This window comes from Falco punctatus, assembly GCF_963210335.1.
Source record: "Falco punctatus genome assembly, chromosome: 13".
NCBI lineage: Eukaryota > Metazoa > Chordata > Aves > Falconiformes > Falconidae > Falco > Falco punctatus.
The window spans coordinates 18,569,247-18,587,367 of record NC_137593.1 but is presented as its reverse complement, the minus strand read 5'-3'; the positions used below and the strand labels follow the sequence as shown (position 1 = coordinate 18,587,367).

General features: G+C 40.6%; 1 protein-coding gene across 4 annotated transcripts in view; it reads right to left on the bottom strand.

Annotated features, from left to right (window-relative positions):
- The window catches only part of SPHKAP (SPHK1 interactor, AKAP domain containing), a 60,173-nt gene that overhangs the window by 17,893 nt on the left and 24,159 nt on the right, over nt 1-18,121 (bottom strand). For all 4 annotated transcript variants that reach the window (XR_013931687.1, XM_080409511.1, XM_080409512.1 and 1 more), the window contains exons 3-4: nt 3,886-3,945; nt 643-777 (exon numbers count right to left, since the gene is read on the bottom strand). Coding sequence is in view for 3 of the 4 variants with exons in the window: in XM_080409511.1 (XP_080265637.1) it covers nt 643-777; nt 3,886-3,945 (195 nt within the window). In the remaining variant the exon portion in view is untranslated. The remainder of the gene's footprint in view (nt 1-642; nt 778-3,885; nt 3,946-18,121) is intronic.

The following is an 18,121-nucleotide window of genomic DNA, read 5'->3' as shown; positions in this document are numbered from 1 at the left end:
CACAAGCTAAATGGTGTATCAGCTCTGATATGGTTAATGTAGCTTGGCGTTTTCCATTGTCATGTTACAGAAGCTTACAGAAGCCTCTAGGATCTTCAGGTCCTAGCGTTAGCTCTTTTCCAAGGTGCACACGTGGGAGAAGATGGATTGGGAGTAAAAGTGGGAAATAACAAGCCTTCACTTGAAAGGGAGTCTGCAGGAGCTGCCCTGATCTAGCTATATGAACGGAAATAGCGTTACATCTTTCCTCTCTCCCCTCTGTGCCACCCTTCTGACTCCTGCTACTCTTGAAATCTGGGCTTATGGATCACGTCTGCCAGCAGTGTTTGCTTTCCCTTGAAGGATCAGCCACTAATATGGCTTAAAGCACTATCGGCTGCAATCCAGACACGCACTGTATCAAGAGGGAATAGCAGGATCTCGGCCCTATCTTTGTGCCACCCCCCCACCACACACACTTAGCAGAGTTTTATCAGACAGATTTACTTTTTGTGTTTGCAGATTCCCACTCATCTCTTAAACTGGTGCAAGGTCTTGGCTTTCAGCTTCCTTTCTTCCTCTTTTCCAATTCCATCCTTCGCAGGTGTGATGTGATTTTAAAGATTTGATTCCTACCTGGATTTGATTAAATTTGATTCCTACCTGGGGAACTTCATAATCGGCCTGAAGGTTTCCTGATGCTAATCCACTCAGCAGGACTATTTCATTTTCCTTTGGTGGCTGTACGTTCATTGAACTGATGAGTTTGGGGAGATTTGGAGAGATGCTGATCAACCTCTGTAGTATGAAAGATAGATTTTGCTCTCAGGTAATGAAATCTGAGTTGCACAGTTACATTCATAAGTAGCAAAATGAAATAACACTTACAGGCAGCCCTTTAGAAAGCTTACTTGAACGGATTGATTAAAAATAGAGCTGCCAGCATTCAAATGCATGTTCTTTCTTTTGAGCCACCAGGCAAGACAACGGGAACAGTATAAATTTCTGCACAAGTGTCCAGCAGGACAATCTGTCATCCCTTACATTGTCATATGCTAAGCAGCTCGATTGTATCTGTTCATCTAAATGCTTGCCCTTCCGATTACAAGTGAGTTCCTAAGAGACTGAGAACCCTGTGCTTGTAATTGTCTAAAACAAAAACGATGCACTAAGTATGGTAATGAGCACAGGGCCAATCTTCCCGTTTCTCTCCAGGCGTATGACAGGCAAGAAACCGAAGGGAAAGTTAGCTGGAAACAGCTGATCAAATTGATGCAATGCTAAAGCTGGAATAATGGAAGTCTTTAATACACAGATGAAATATGCATTTCTTTGCTGTTCCACTGAATACCCTCATGACCTTTCATTTGTAATGATACAATCATTTTCAGTCTGTTATGTATTTGCTAGAGGCAAAAGTGGTAATAGTCAATTGGTGATGCTGTGTAACAGAGGAGATTAGTATGGTGACACTGCTAGGCATCCCCAGTGTGTGCAGGAGGCATCTGCGCTCATTTGTGTTCAAAGGCCAGACCAAAAGGACAACACCTACCCTGCGAGCACTTGCAATCCTTTTCTACCAGGGATCTCTGTGTGCTTGCTTTGTGAACAGGGAATCGAGGATGACCCCTTACAGAGTGAGTAAATGCCACCTCGATTTTATGCACTAACCCAGCCCATCAAATGGTAAAGCCATTAGGGGAATGCAGATCTGGGGCACCTAGCCTTATGCCTTATTTACTATGCAATTCAACGATACTTCACTGTTGCTTTTTAATCTTCAAAAAATAAGCTTGTGGTGCTGTTATTTTTCCTCAGACTGAATTAGATACCATAAAACTTTCTGGCTTAGCAAATCTAATTCAATTTTGGGAAACAATTCACTTTTCAGTTGACTGATCTTCAGATGAAGCTAAGTATTTATGTTTGACATAACTAAATTTGGTGCTTCAATTCAGTTTGACATTTCAGTATAGTACAAAAAAGTTCTCGTCATTTTCTTTTTTCAAATTATAACCTTTCTATTCTCACACACATTTCTTTACGTATCTCTATTTTTCTACTGCCTAAATTGCCACATTTTATCAGATTTCTTAGGTAGGAAATCATGGCATTTTGTACACCTTTTACTTTAGTTCCTTACCTTTTGTTCAGAATAAAAAATGAAAAGTCCAGAAAGATTATTATTTTTTGCCACAAAGGTTTAACAGGTAATGCAACATCCTAACTGCCAATTAGTAAACAGTTACATATTTCATATGAACAACAGCTATGCTGACATCTTTAAAATTCTTCTATGGTAATGCTTTCACCACATCAGTGTGTTGTACAGAGCCCACCCCGCTCACACTGCACGTTGTACACAGAAACTGCGATGTGCGAGTTTCCTCTTAGGGAAGAATGCACAGCACCTGTGCTAGCTACGCTGAGAGCTAAGGAGCATCATCTTCCAGCCACGGCTCGTACACCCGTTGGGTCTGCACCAGAGGGTACCTGGCTGAAATGCAGCCAAGCCCTGCAGCCTCTGTTGTGGGTCCCCCCACCTGCCTGGTGGGCAGTGCCAGCCGGGGGCATGGTGAGCAATGCTAGCGGGGGGGGCAATGAGGGCAGTGCCAGCCGGGGGCAATGCGGGTAGTGCTTTCAAAGGTGATCTGTGCTTGCGAGGGAGTAAAATCATCTCCAGCCATTGTAAAGGGCAGCTGTATAAAGTTCAGGCAAGTTGGCTTTTACAGATATCCAGCTCTAAGACTGAGGGGAAAAAACTTTTGCTATTTCCTTATGATTTCCTATAGCTTTTGTTCCTTAATAAAGACTGTAAACAACAATAAAACCTTATTAGAAACCCACCAGTGCTTGTGTGGATTCAGTAAAGTTAAAGCTCTCAGTCTGTTCTGCACAGTTAACCTGCTGATTCAACAGAAAAAACATTTTGCTGCAAGAAGCGTATTTATTTTTGACATTTGAATTTTCATGGATACAGGATCCAGAAAACAGCACAGAAAACCAGTTCCTGCTAATAAATAACTCGCGGGAGGCAAAAAGGCCCCAGCATTTAGCCCGTGAGCTAAAAGTAGTTTCAGCAAACCGTAACACTTTACTGAGGAACACCCTGGATACTGTCAGGAGATCCTACCTTTGGTCACCTACCACATATCGCTGCGTCAGTCGTAGGCACCAAGCAAGGATGATGAAAACGAACTGATAAAGGAAGATATAAACTCAAAAGTGACACTAGGTCATATCTTTAAAATATGACTTCCTCAGATCTGAGGGCTTTTTGGAATGGTATGTAATTTAAACAGCATATCACGATGTAGTTTGTATTGGTGTTTGTAAAAGAACTGAGGTGGGTTTTTTTTTTTCTTTTAAATCCCTTTTTTCTACCCTCCAAACTTTCAGTTAAAGAGGTAAAACATACCTTTAGTTCTGTTTTATCTAGACCACTATTCAAGACCACAAAATCAATCGAACTTGACTAAAACTGGTTAGCCAAACAAGACCTAAATGAGTAGAAAATCTTAAAGGCTTTTTGGCAGGAGAAAAAAGTGACATCAGAAATTATTTTTATGTAGTATTATAGCAAAATGAAAAATGGGACGTATGATAAATCTGTGTTCACTTCTCTGGTAAGACTGAAGGCTAAGCAAGAAGTCCACTCACATGGTAATGGCTGTGAATTCACAGGCTGCAACAAACAGATGTTTCTGGGATGGGAGTAAGAAAAGCCATAATATATGGCCTTGGTGTTGAGATAATTTCAGATTCCTGATGTATTGCACTCTGTAAGGGTTAAAAACCTAGGGCTGGCTTTGATTTTTCTGTAGAATTTTGTCCTGGGTTTGTATTGGAGAGTCCTGGCTACCTGAGTAGACCTGCTGTGCATGCAATTAAGACCTAAATTGTTACCTGTTTCACTTGCTCATAGCTGCAGTTGTCTCTGTTTGCATCTAAATTCACAAAACAAACCTGTAATAGGAGAGAAAAAGAAACAGTAGCTTAGAAAGTCATATTTGAATGGCAGCAACCCTTTTAAAGTCAATATGTGTTCCATTTCTAGTCTTGTAGCTGAATCTGGGAAGCCTTTTCCCAGTACAAGAAAGGTATAAAGGTCAGCAAAGAGAACAGCAGGGTAGATGTTAAGAAAGGAGAAAAAAGGAACAAAAGTAAGAATCACGACTTTATCTGCTCTGACAATTAGCTCATCTGATGAATGGGCAAATTTTGCAAGAAACTGTAATACAGAGGGTATTGGAAAAGATAAAGGGAATGATAAAAATGCATTTGATTGTACATCAGATAAACTCTTCATGTCTCATTTTTCCGATGATTTCTTCTTTTCAGGCATTTGTTGCCAAATGTTTCATAAGTGCAATTGTGACTTGCTTTTAGAGTTTTCTCCACATCACGTAACTATTGTAGTATTTCTCTTAATTTCCCAAACTTATGAAATAGAAGTTTAAGACTTTATGGAAATAATTTTTTTTAATCTTGGTTCATGAGCCAATATTCAAGTTTTCAGCAGTGCTAACCAGGCACTCCAATAGGTGGCAGAATAGTTTATTATCTAGTAAGTTTGCCTTTAAAAGTAAAAAAAAAAAAAAAAAAAAGTTTTACTTTTAAAAAGTTAAAATTATTACTTTTAATAATAAAATTATTTTTCCCCTTCTTGGATCATTATGAGTTTCAGCAACCATTTAATGGTAGATTGACTTAAACAGAAATTTCAGATCTAAAGACCATTTCATTTCTGAAGAATTTTACTTTTTTTTACATGACTGGAAGGCTATTTTCTAATTGTCAGGAATAAGAAAATCCGTACTCCAGCTTTATTTCTGCATTAGAAGCAGGGACTCCAAAGCTAGGCTGACTGTCCTACTTCTGAGCACTGTGGATAATATTTAGAAGTCTGTGAGAGTTTAGAGTTGTCTTGATTTAAACCAAAACCTGGCACAGATTCAGGGCTGAGCTGAGCCAATACGTGATTCCAAATACACTGAAGGTCCAGAATTTACCTTTGAAGAGCTGAGCGGTTTTGTTTTTAATTTCTTTTCCAGTAAACAGTAAATGCTTCTTTCCCTACTTCTGTGTTAATTTCCCCTAGAAAAATAAAATGCTCTAAATTATCCCCTTCACAATATTCTTGTTAGGCATCCAAGCTCCTGTTAGATGCCTGCTTTTACCCCAAGACAACAGTGATTTCGGTTTATATATGCACATACCATATGTACAGATTATGACCATCTGCAGTAACAGCCAGCACAGCAGATGGAAAGATCCAGCCAGACCTCCCATTGTAAACCAAAAGAACCCCAGTGAAAAAGCAAGCTTTTTGCCCTTTAAATAGTTTAATGGCACCTTTATATGAACTTAAAAACACATTGTCCAACATTTTTACAATTATCGGAAAAAATATTTCTTTGCTTGACAATGTCAACAAGCAGGACATGCCACTGTCATATGCATTTTGTGGCTGACTAACTTTTAAGACATAGTTATAAAAATTTCTGAGCTATGAAGTATTGCAAATACCCTCTAGCAACATAATGTGGGAGTTACGTAATGTCCTAACCATGTTACAGTTAATTATACAGACAAAAATTTGTCTTGCTTTCCACTGGGGTTTTACGTATAGGCATTTTGCTTAGCAGCAATGGGTAGTTATTACAAAGGATTAGAAAATTACGCTCTTGATTGGCACATGTACCTGCCCAGCACCCACAGTGATATGTGCTCGTGAGTCCGCAGGTGCACAGCGGTGCGTTTGCTCAGGGGACCATTGCTTTGGTGATCAGGGTGGGAGTGCTGGAAGGTACGGGGCCAGTTTCTGGTCCTCTCAAGCATGTTCACTACTGAAGGCAGGGCTGTTCTTAAGAGCTTTGTTTCCAAGCCCCCATGCCAGAGCGGTAAGGTCTAGTATTGGGCTGCATTCGGTGTGAAAGCTTTGTGAAAAAGCTGCGTGGGGGCAGTCGTGTCGCACGTGCATTCCAGCCAAACACTCAGCTCTCTGGTAAACCTTGTTTTGTCATTTGCTACCTACACGTTGGTACAATGGCGCATGCCTTTGCTGTGCTATACGCCGCACTCCCACCAGTGACACTCAGTACCATCCTAAAGGTATGCCCTCTCTGAGCAGCCCAAAAATCACCATCTCTGTTTCATGTGGCGTGGATGGTGTGTAACTTAGTGATGCCTCACTAGAAGAAATAATAGTACAAGCAGGAATATCTACTATTTAAAGTCATATTCTCTTTGTTTCATCTTTTTTAGAAGATTTTTTTAATCTTCTAAACCCCATTGAACTTATAAGATATATTATATCTTTATATGTATACACATTATATACATATATATGTATTAAAAGTCCTTCTAAGGACCCAAAGAACTTATATTATAAAACCTATGGCGATACTATATCCAGTTTCCAAATACACTTTTCAAATTCCATTGACATTGATTTATCCACCACCAATGCAGGCTCTTAGTGTTTTCCTGTTCTGTGGATTTTGCAGTTTTAATTATAGACAATTTTTAAACAAAAATAGTTTTGCACTGGTGAAAGACACTGAAGAATTAATTTACTCTTTCCGTTTCGCTGTTTGCTTTGAGATTAGCTGTGCTTTGGGCAGGAGGTGGGATGAGATGGTTACTGTAATCATAAATTAACTCTACAGCTCCACCCTTGCAGGCTCTGCACTACTTTACTTTCCAGGGAGTTCACTGTGAGGATATTTTTCTTGGGGATACTTCACTAGAGGTGCTCAGAAAGATCCATCTGAAAACTCTCTCACTGTTTTCTGCTTACATGATACAAAATTTAAGCTCTCGTTAGCTTGCATTGCTTGATGAACTTCTAGTAATCATCAGACACCTCCGTCAAAACAAGGCAAAACACTATATAGTTCATAAACTGTAGGAGGGAAATATTGCACAGGTTATGAAGAAAAAGCCAAGTTCAGGTCAGCATTTGTTAACCTCAATTTAATTCCGACTTTCCCCCCTTGGACCAGATGAAGGTTAATTTAAGTAGAACCTAGCCTTGTCCTAATCGTAGTATCTTTAAATATCAGTTGTTTCCCATACACTTCTCCTTTACATCTTACATCCTTGTCTTCCTAAAAACATTTTTTCTTTTCCAAAATGTGTCTGCTCTCCACTCATACGGAGTTACTGTCAGCTACTGTCCGGAAACCACGCAGAAATGCCAAGATGCTGCCTGTTCTGCTGACTTAGGAAATAATTATTTTGGGGGCAGAAAGCAACTAAAATTAAATGGTGTTATGTAATACAAAAAGTTTAAAGACCACCACCCAAATTCTGTCTTTACACAGTGAGACAATCACCCACAACTTTAGGTTCAGTAGTGTTTCCAGTGTAGAAATCCCGTTTACTCAAATGAGAACAATCTGCTCCCTTTGATGAACATGTACCACTGCACTCCAAGCTAGAATCTCAGTAGCGGCGGAAAGCTGCTTGCTACATATCCAGGAACCATTTAATACACAACCACGTTGCAAATAGCAACTCTTCTACTATGTGCATTCTTGTACAGGAGTAACATGAATCCATTTCTGACCCCCAAGCCTCTCTTCATAACATTCTCCAAGGATTTCTACTACTCTAGTACCAGGCAGATTATCATCACTAACTTGATGAACTTTGATCGCAAAGAAGTCTGCTTTCCAGACTCATCTAAAAAACAAATAGGAGAAACTTTTTTTTTTTTTTTCTTCCCTATTTTGCATGGTAATTTCTGTGGCTGGGAAGATGTGTATAGAGTAAATTCTCTAGATCAGCAGTTTCCAGTCCTGAAATCTACTGTGTAGTCAGTGTAGGAATTACAGACACCTCAGTGTCCACTATCTGCAAACTAAGACTATTACTTCTTAAAAGAGCTACATGTTAAGAAATAACTTGTTTACAAAGCACTTAAGGATATAATGTACTATACACACAATACATTTTACTCATTGACAGATGGCCTCAGGGAACTGCTAAAAGCATAATACTGTTCTCTCACTTTGGAAGAGTAAAGCAACTTTTTTTTTTTTTTTTAAGAGTACTGATGCTGGCAAGCAGCTGAATGACAAGCAAAGAAATACATTATTGTCTATAGTTTCCATATTTTTGGGGCTATGACTGTGCAGTTAAAGACAGTATCAAATGCCACCATGGGGGCAGGACAACTTCAGATGGCACCTGCACCCGTGCAGCTGATCCTGCCCAGCCTTGGCCCAGGTGCCACCAGCAGGCAGGGTCTGGTGCCAGCACCTCAGCACCAGCTAAGCTTCTGTGGATGCATTTGAACCTGCAGGGGAACTGTGCAGAGCTCACTGCAACCTGTGCTGTCCTGGCTGGTATGTCAGTATGTAAATGCTGCCTGGAGACTGAGTTTATAGGGTCTTTACATCCCAGGTCTGTGCTTTCTCCATCCTCTCATCCATCTCTCTGTCTTCTGTCACACCATCAAGTCTACTTAGACATGCAAGGTGCTGATTCAGACAGCCCAGGAGGGAGTTAGAGGAAATAACTGGTTTGGGACTGCACTCCAACCTGCCCATAAAACCCACCCTTAATTTCCTACAAACAGATGTGAAGATGACAATTAGTCCCAGGAGAGATTGCAGGAGAAAATAATTCAGAGCAGCCAGTTCCTGGGTGCAAAGGAAAAACATAGTTTAAATGCCTGAGCCTGAGGCCGTGCGGGATGTATCCGTGTTCTGTCCAACAGTGGTTCTGTCAACAAAAACAGCTGAAGCACTGATGAGGATGCCGTCCTCACCAGCAAAGAGCTGCAGCAGCAACTCTATTTCCACAGCGGGAGAGGCAAGTTCAAACTGTGCTGTTCCTGGCACTTGAAGCTTTCCCCAGCGACACGCCGACATGATCTTGTTCGCTCTGAGTGTCTGTTGCTGCCAGGAGCCGCGCGGTGGGAGCGGGCAGGCAGCTATGGCAGGGCGCTCCGCTGGCTCCTCCGTCCTGGGTTTGGTGATGCAGGTGTGAAGCTCTCACGATGTGACTTTTAAATCAGTATGTCTCGGACTGTGCTTCCTTGTCTCTTCCCTTGCCCCTCGTGCCCAATGCGACTATCACGCATCTTACATTAAAGCAGTGATGTTGTAATTATTTGGCATTATCCTTTGAGAAATGAAAGGCTTGGCATTTATTTCCACATTCTTTCCCCTCTCTGTTTTGGGCAGGTATTCTTTGCTCTCAGAACGTGTGTTGTTTCTTGTACGCTATTAGGGTGCTGAACACCTCATCCACTTTTTAAATGTAGAACTGTGAAGCTACAGTTTGTGAAGAGGGCTGTGAAATTTTACAGCAACTATGATTACTATGACAGTTGTTTTAAAGGATTTAATGGAGTGTCTGACCTCATTTATTTCTGCTCTCAGCAATAACTCTGTAATGGGATGGCAGTTTTGGAATTCTGAGCCTTATTCTCATCCTAATTTCATCTGTGCAAAAGTAGAAAAACAATTCAGTTGTTCTAAACTTTTATTAGACCAATGTCAGAGTCTCCTGGCTTTAGAAAGATAGTTTAGATCACTGTAATTTCCCCATAGCACAATAACCAAATACAGCAACTCCAAGGCATCACTCACTGGAATGGTGTCTGTTTCACAGAAACAGCCGTGTGTTGTGCTCCCTTAGGAGCTGAAGTCAGCAAAATCCCTAGGAAAAAATATTGGTTTCCTCCCTGCATCTGAGACAAAGCAAACTAACCCACAGAAAATATGAAAGGAGTGGCACTGTGCCATAGTTTGTCTGTTTTCTCTGAGTTTTCTGTGAGCTTTGTCTCATTGGCCAGCAACATTCACATATTTTTCACTTATATTAGGATGGTGTACAATGCATTTTCCAGCAGGTTCTAGCAGTGTAGCCACTGTTTTTTCAGTCTGTATGACAAGACCATTTGTTTTGATGGTTATCAAAATGCTGATCTGCAAAGCTGGTATCAAAAAGGACATTGCATTTATTTTCACTTGAATTATTTATGCTAATGTGAAGGCTAAGAACTCTTGGACTTCATGTGAGAAAGATCTATATATATATATCTCCTGTCTGTAAGGACCCCTAATTACTGACCTCTTTGTTCTTTAAACTTGCAGTTTGCTGAGTCTTGTAATCTCAGTAGAGTTAAGTACCATTTCGTGTTGGTTTTTTTTTAAGAAAGACAAAAAAAAAAAAGCTGTAAAATGATGACTTCTGAGTAAATGTTCTGAGATGTTACATGAGATTACCCTTTAGCTAATAATTAAACAAACTGCCTTAAAATTTTGGAGATCCTAGGAATGCTTTTAGGATCTAGGTTTGGTAGGACTTGTGTGAAATGAGGATGCTTGTGTGAATTCTTTGGGAAGATTGTGGCTTTGGTCATTTCACTGCAATTATTTACGAAAAGAAAACTTTCATAACTGACACCTGAGGCCAGTATGTCTGTGCCTCTCAAGACAACTTGTACAATATAATTCTGATTCATGTGCTGACAAGCCGCTATCAGGTTTTCACTGTGACTCAGGCTCCGAAGAGTTGAAGTCACTCGACACTGCAGCTTCAGAAATTTGAAGTCTCGGGCAAATTAATTGTATTTGATGCGAATCTTGTTATCGATAACTCCATAACTGCCTCAATGACTACGCACATTGGGTGCAAAGCTTACTTCACAGAAATGACTCTGCATCCATCAAAGCCAAAAGCAATATCCAGCCTAATCTTTCTACCCTTTGCTTGTCTCTCATTACCATTAAATAGTTTGTTTCTCTGTCACCATTTTAATTTACATCATGGGATCAAAAGTAGTTCTTGCTGCAGAACAAGTAGAAAGTATTACTGCTTGTGCAAGACTACAAAGTTAATGTACATTTCTATAAAACCTTATGCACCTGCGTTAGTCACCTTAAATCACTTTTTTTCCTAGGCCTTATGCTTATTTATCTTCCTTCTTTCTGTACCCATTTAAATGTCAAGTAGAATCTCAGAGGACCAGATAATATAACTGTGACAGTTAACAAAGCTGAGAAATCTGATTTCAAGTCCAGTCTGAATAAAACAATGATAAATATAAAACAATAAACCATAACTGATACCATCATTTAGCTTTGTTCAAGTTAATCTTTTCTTTTCTATTTCCTGTATTTGAAGATTGTTGGTATGGAAAAATTATGGTTCTATCAGACCACTGCAGGCAGGGGAGGTTATTTTCAAGGACGACTTGTTCTTCCTGTGCAAAATAACAAGTATGACCCCGAGTCCTGTCTGTGGGTTGCACAGAAGCCAGCCCTCCTTTCTCCTTTCCTGCATCCTTTGATGCACGCTGGTGCCTGCTACGCAAATATCAGCACAGTCTAGAACAATATGCCAGTGATCAGGCTGCTCCAGAAAGGCAAAGATAAAACTTTCGAAAACTGTACTTCCAAATTTCAGACACTTCCAGGGAAAAAGATTTCATAGAAATTGTTGAAACTTCCAGTTGTCAAAATGCCATGAAGTTTTTAACTGCTGTGGTTAACTACAGGCCAGACTCTGCTAAATAACTGCACCAAAGAATATAAAATATGTAATGGTTTGGAAAAACGAGCTATTTAACAATGAAACTGAGGTGAAAGACTGACTCCCTGCAGCCCTAAATTTCAATTATTTTGGCAGTGTCTGCCCGGGCCAGTCTTGTTAAGCCAAGAAATGTAACTGCCTGTGGTCTACAAAGCCAAACAGATGCAGTCTTTAATCTTACAAGCAGCCGAAGCAGGGAATTATTGCTATGTTGGATATATGGAGAAGAGAACATTGATGGTGCATTAATAAAGGAATGTTCAGATTTCTGGGACAGTGGAGTATTTGCCTACTACTTTAACACAGAGATAGTTTCATTTGGTACAGTGTTGCTCTAAACTACTACAAGAATCAATCATTTTTCCCAAAGACATTTCTATGTCACGTAGAATGAAAAAAAGGAGATTAAAAAGTTATAAGTACTTAAATCCACTCTGCTTATCTATGCATGTCAAACAGTTCTATGGTGCTCTACAGGCATTTCCAGTACTTGAGAAAGATGAGGAAGTAAATGCTGCTAAGCCTAATTTAAAAATGCAAATTATTTTGCTAAACAAAGATGTCAAGTGAAAACATTCCATAGCAGTGACTATGACAGAATGATCGGACCCAAGTTCCACCTGCTCCGGGTCTCTCGGGTGTATGAATGAGCAGGTATTGCCAAAGCATATCAACTGGATAGCAAGAGTAAATTGTGTCTCATACAACCAGATACAAGTTGTTAGATCAGAAGCAATATCTGAAATAGTGTATTTTTTTAAAACTGATTTAGTTAGCTATTTCTCCCTTGCCTCTACTACTCAATAATGTTTATCACTTCATTATGATACCCAACATGTTTCCCTCCCCCCCCCCCCCTTTTGTGGTATAATTTTAGTGTGCATAATAGTTTAGACTATGTTTCTCATTTTCATCATGTCTTTCACCCAGTGGGGCAGGTCTGCTAAGTATTGGTGTCCCCTGGGCTCAGGTGCCTTCATTCTGGGCTACAGTGGGGGCAGAAGGAACGGGGAGGTGGTACTTCACAGGGCGGCAGACAAAATCAGCAGCTCCACGGTTGCCACATCTCCTGAACCATGTCTCCTGATAAATCTCTACTTAAAGCCTTTTTTGGAGCGGATTTCAGGACTGAATCCAGTAGATCAGAAACTATTGTCTCTGGATTATAAACAGACCTCTCTGCTGCACTGCTTAGTGAGATCCTTCTGTAGTAAAGCCCACCATTCTGTAAGATCTCTCTGCTTTTGAGAAAATGAGGTAGGCACCAAGGAAGGAAACACACAGGTTTGATGATAGGGTTTGACTGAGCTCAGCTGTATGATAGATATGCATCAATGTACATATTGAGAATAAAAATCAGGTTTGTAAAATGTAAGTGATCAGGATAGCGCCCTAAACTCTTCCTTCTCCCCACCAAGACCATCCTGGCCCCAGTGCTGCTTCTTTCTTCCTGGGTCATAATGTTAAATTTTTAAACCAAGACTATCATGTTTTCTCCCCTCTGAAACAGAATGCTCCATCCTTCCCTTACAGCACTTGCATTCAGCGCACAAAAGATCCAGCTACAGCTGAGCAATGTAACAAGCAACAGAAATTACCACGTCATAGTGGATACAGCCTGGTGACTGTTTTTAGCTCCACACACTTTATTGTCATCTAACAGAGACATCCTATAGAAATCTCTAGATTAAGTTAAAGTACAAATAAAAAAATCCACTTATTCTGTGACTGAACCAGTTTGTTCTTTAGAGACTTTTCCCACATAAAACAAAGTCTTAGCAACTAGCTAGTGGTTTCCCCTGCAATTCAGAAGTTAGCATACCCTGTTCTAAAGACTGTGTTCACAACACATGGCATAGCCTCTAAATTCAGCAATTCATAGTCTCTAAATACAGCCTTAAATCTAATAACTTACATTAGTTCAGCTACACAAAGGCCAATGAAGATGAGACACAAACTACTAGGAAAACATTAACAAGAAAGCAGAAACCCAGAAATGTCAGTGCCAGGCTTGTCAGCGTGGATTAGCCCCGAACAGCAGTGATGCCCTCTGCTTTGTGTGTCCCCTCCTAACCCTACGCTTCAAACAAAAGGTTAATTGCCCAACTTCACCAGCTCAGTCTTTCACTGTGGCCTTTGCTCCTGCTAGAACCTGTGGCTCACCAATCTCTCTTTTCATCATTTCCGAGTAAAGTTCTGTAACAAAGATAACATATGGTTGCCAAAAGCTTCAGTCGTTTTAAATTAAACCTTTAGGGGCTGACCTCTGTTCCTGCTGAAGGAGACTGGCGTAGCATCTGCCTGCTCATGTATACTTTACAAATTCCTGGGCAGCTCTGCCCCAGCTGTTACACAGGTTATAAATAGGTACCGCTCTGAAGTAGCAAGATGACTTGAAAAAGAAAACACATTACACGTCCACATGCTTATGAAGTGATCTGGAAAACAGGTGATTGATGATTGGCTGTGTGAGTGCTAGCATCAGAAAAGCCTGCTTACCTACACGTTAATGTTTCAAGGTTAACTTTTCAGATCTTGAGGTGTAAGCTCTGACTGATGCTTTCCCATCGGCAGAGTGTTTATGACGGTGTGGCTTTGCCTTGTTCCACTGTTGCATAAGCAAGGTTTGAGGTCACACTCAGCTGGTGCACTCACAGTCTCCCAGTTTCATCTATATTCATGAAATCATTAGGTACTTTCACCTCTGGGACCTCTGGCCTATTGTCAAATTAGATATCTCCCAGTAAATCTGAAAGTGACTACCGATTGTCACACCGAGACCTCGACCACGTGTACTCACAAGCTATGTCTTAATTGGAAATGGAGATGCAATCTGGTAGCTTTGTGTGGCACATCAAGCACGTCAGCTACTAGATCCTGCAAACCGCAGAGAAGCCACAGGAAGAACACTGGCGGGGCAGAAGCACCAGTTCCTCCTCCTCCCACTGTCAGCACTGGTGGCAACACAGTCTGTCTCCTTATCAAAGCTACCCACCCTCCAGCCTTCTTTTTCCTTCTCACCTGCCTCCCACAGACCATCAGAGCTTAAAATTTGGCTAGAAAAAAATCTGAAGCCCCATGCTCAGCTGCTGCTGCTGGAGGCAGTGGCTGTGGCAGGCTGTTGGACTTGTCTCCATCAACGCACCGGACTCCTCTTTCTATTTCGGCCTCTTGGAGCCATCGGGGGAGGCTCGGTTGCCAAACGTGTCCCTGAAAGGAGTGAGCGTGTAGGTCCGTCTGCTTTTGCATAAGTAGGGCTTTTGGTGCTGCCCTCGCTTTCTCTCTGCCTATTTTTAGAGGACTGCTTTGTGTTAGCACCCATGGAAAAAAAAAAGCGTCTTCTATGATACCACCATCTCTGATCCCACAAATTTTTTGAAAATGAAATCATGAATCACCATGCCTACCATGTTGCAGAATGTGCTGTTCAGTCACCTTAAAAAGATTCTTCAAGTCAGTTAATTTGACATCTTAAATATATGCTCTCAAAACCCTAAATGCCACTGCATAATTAGAAAGCCTTAACTGAACTCTGAAATTTCCTTTTTTACCCCACTTTTCCTTTATTTGCTCGCCCCTCAGCTTGAATTTGCTCTTTGATTGCTCTCAGTTCAGCCTGAAATTATTTGTGTTGGTAAACAGGCAACCAGAAACCATAGCCATGCTTCTTTATGGAGGCTGTAATCCTAGGTATTCTCTTGATCCTTAAAAAAATATTGAACCAAACTGATTTAAATCTAATTCAACTAGTCTGTCAAACAATTTTTATACACATGAATCCACAAAATTGCTTTGCGACAATGTTTTGCCTAATTACATGTAGTTTTGGACAGGTTTCGGTCTTGCCCTAGTTGAAGTCTGATCTATTGATTTCCAGAATCCAGTAGGAAATAGTAAAGATAAAAAATTTCCTCTCACAGAGTTATTTAAGCAGCATTCAGGGAAAAAAATAGGGAGCGAGGGCGAGGTGGTGCAGATCTGGTAGGACTTATCTTACCCAAATACACTGTTTAAGAAGCAAGCTGGGAAATTCTTTAAGGTGTTCATAATACATAAAGTGATTTTAACCAAAAAAACTCATTTTGGTGGATTTGATACCAATTCTTCCCAAATACTTAGAATGATTACTTAGCAAAACAGTACCTTTAGATTCTAAGTAGAGGTTACTTAGAAAAACTACCCACCTTTGCATACCATCAGTTAAAAAAAAGAGTGGAATATCTCAGTCAAACATCTTCTGCTGGAATCTGGAGGTGGCCACCGCATCATAATTATTGAAACCATCCCTAATCCTTGCATGTCGGGCAGAAGCACCCATGCTTCTGCACACTCACCCATTCTCACAAGCTCTGTATTCCCAGAGCCAGACTACACAGCTGCTGAAATCATGGATGTTTTTCTTCTAAATTAAATAGTGGCAGACAGAAATAAAGATCTTTCTGTCCATGAGTCAGTTGGGTTATTAGCTTTATCATTACCATTTTTAGGCTCTGCAGCTTAGAAAGATGAGTTGTTCATTCCATGTATTTGTATATGTGGCTGGAGAAAAAATATCTGAATAAAACTTTTGAGGGGTTTAGAACAAACCCCTTAAAGCAAGAATCCCTTAGCTTTCGATTTCTCATATATAAAATGATGAAGCTGGAAATTAAAAAGATTTTCTGGTCTGAACCTTCTTGTTCCCCCTAGACGAGCTTCTCCCAGGACAACATTTGCTTTCTTCACAGCCTTATGAAACCTGTAGGTCCAGAGCAGTGATGGAAACTGGTCTGTGAGGCTCCCTGGCGTGCTTTCTGTGGCATCATCCCTGCACTGGGCTTGTAATGCAGAAAGGGGTCTAGAAGGTCCTACAGTGATGATGAAAGTCAGGGCTTTTGTAGCTCCCAGTTTCTTTGCAGAGGAACAAAGAGATGAGAAATCCTGGTATCCAGTTGTGGACTGGATTGCATCTTTTTGGAAAAGGAGCTAGAAACCCCAGCCTAAGCCAGTTTCCTGCAATACTACCAAGAGTGGCGTTTTAGGTAATTTCAGTAACAGTGTGTGGCATGGTTCCTGATTGTTCTCTAACTTACACTGATGCTTTGAGAAGGTAAATGCCTCTACAAAACAGGAACCCCTATCCCTGCTTTTGCTTACCCCTGGTAACTTTTTCTTAGTGTGTCTAGGAAAAAAAAAAAAGCTGTGTGTAAACACTGTAATAGTAAAATGGATGTCGTATGGACAGCTGTAGCGGATCTTTCAGTTCAAAGGGCACATGAACATACACTTTGTCTATACAAGGTCCTGAGTTCTGGAGAAGAAAACACCTATGGCAAAACACTTGACTGCAATTAGGTGCAACTTACAGTGGAAGTTAGAGTTCATGCTCTGAATGCAAAGAGCACAAAGCTGTGCAGAACTCCCAACCCTAGTATGTTCTTGAATATTCACGCCATCATCAGGCGTGTGTGTTTATCTGGGGAATGAAATAACTGCTCATTTTACTTAACAGAAGCGCTAATGCTGCAGCCAGAAGCAGACTGAGCTGGAACAGAGGCAGTCAGACAAGCCGCCTGGAGGCAGACAGTCTTTGCACTCACTCAGGCCCACTCACAAATTTCTCAGCTATTTATAAAGATATACCTGTGCAGTCACACCCCCTCGAATGAAGACGACATGAGGATTATCTGAAGCAGGAGTCTGTGCGTGGCTTTCTTGTGCATCCAGTTTAATAATGCCTAACGTGTGATCTTCATTCATCTTCCTTCTGGTTTGATACTGTGCTTCTATAAAATGTCTTCATGCAGAGCAGTGAGGTTTGTGACACCTACATTATAAAGCATGTAGAGGAAAAGACACTTCCCCACGGTTTCTGGGAGAGAGAGATCCCAACTGTTCACAAACTACCAGCTGAAATTTGTTCAGTGTCAGGTAATATTCTAGAAAGTGTTTGCCCACCTTTTGTTGCTGCATTATTATATTTTTTGCCTGTTTTCTGTCATTACTATTATTTAGCCTCCCATTGCTCCACTGCTGAGTAGCTTTGGGAAGCAGGTGGGATTTTGTTTCCTGCCTTGCCATTGAATTGGTGGGCTGTCCTGGGATGCGAGAACCTAACTGGCTACTTCCCAAGTGTTTCCCTTCCCTGCACATAGAGATAAAAGCCTACTGAAGAAGGGTGTGTTACAAGGATTGACGTCTCAGTTTTGAGGACATCAGAGATATTTCACAAAAATTAAGGAAACCGAAAATTACCAGTTGTTACTTCTATGTCAGTTACTTGCTTTTAGATTACAATTTCCTTTCCCCCACTATTTAAATTTTGGTGACTTATTTTCCTTGCCCTTGGCTCCCATCACTACTTTTTGGAGTCATTAACAGTTATAACTAGTATGCATAATTTAACTTTTTGGTAGATAGGAGACTGGGAATGGTATAAGAAATGTAGCTCTCCTCTACACACAGTAGAATTCGATCCTTTATATTTCAATGCTTAAAGAGAATCTTGAGTTGGTGGTCTTATATGACGTGTTTGGAATAGCCTGACTCAGAATAAAAAAAGTATCTTCTGGAAGACAGAGCTAATTATCCATTAACATTTGGATGCAAT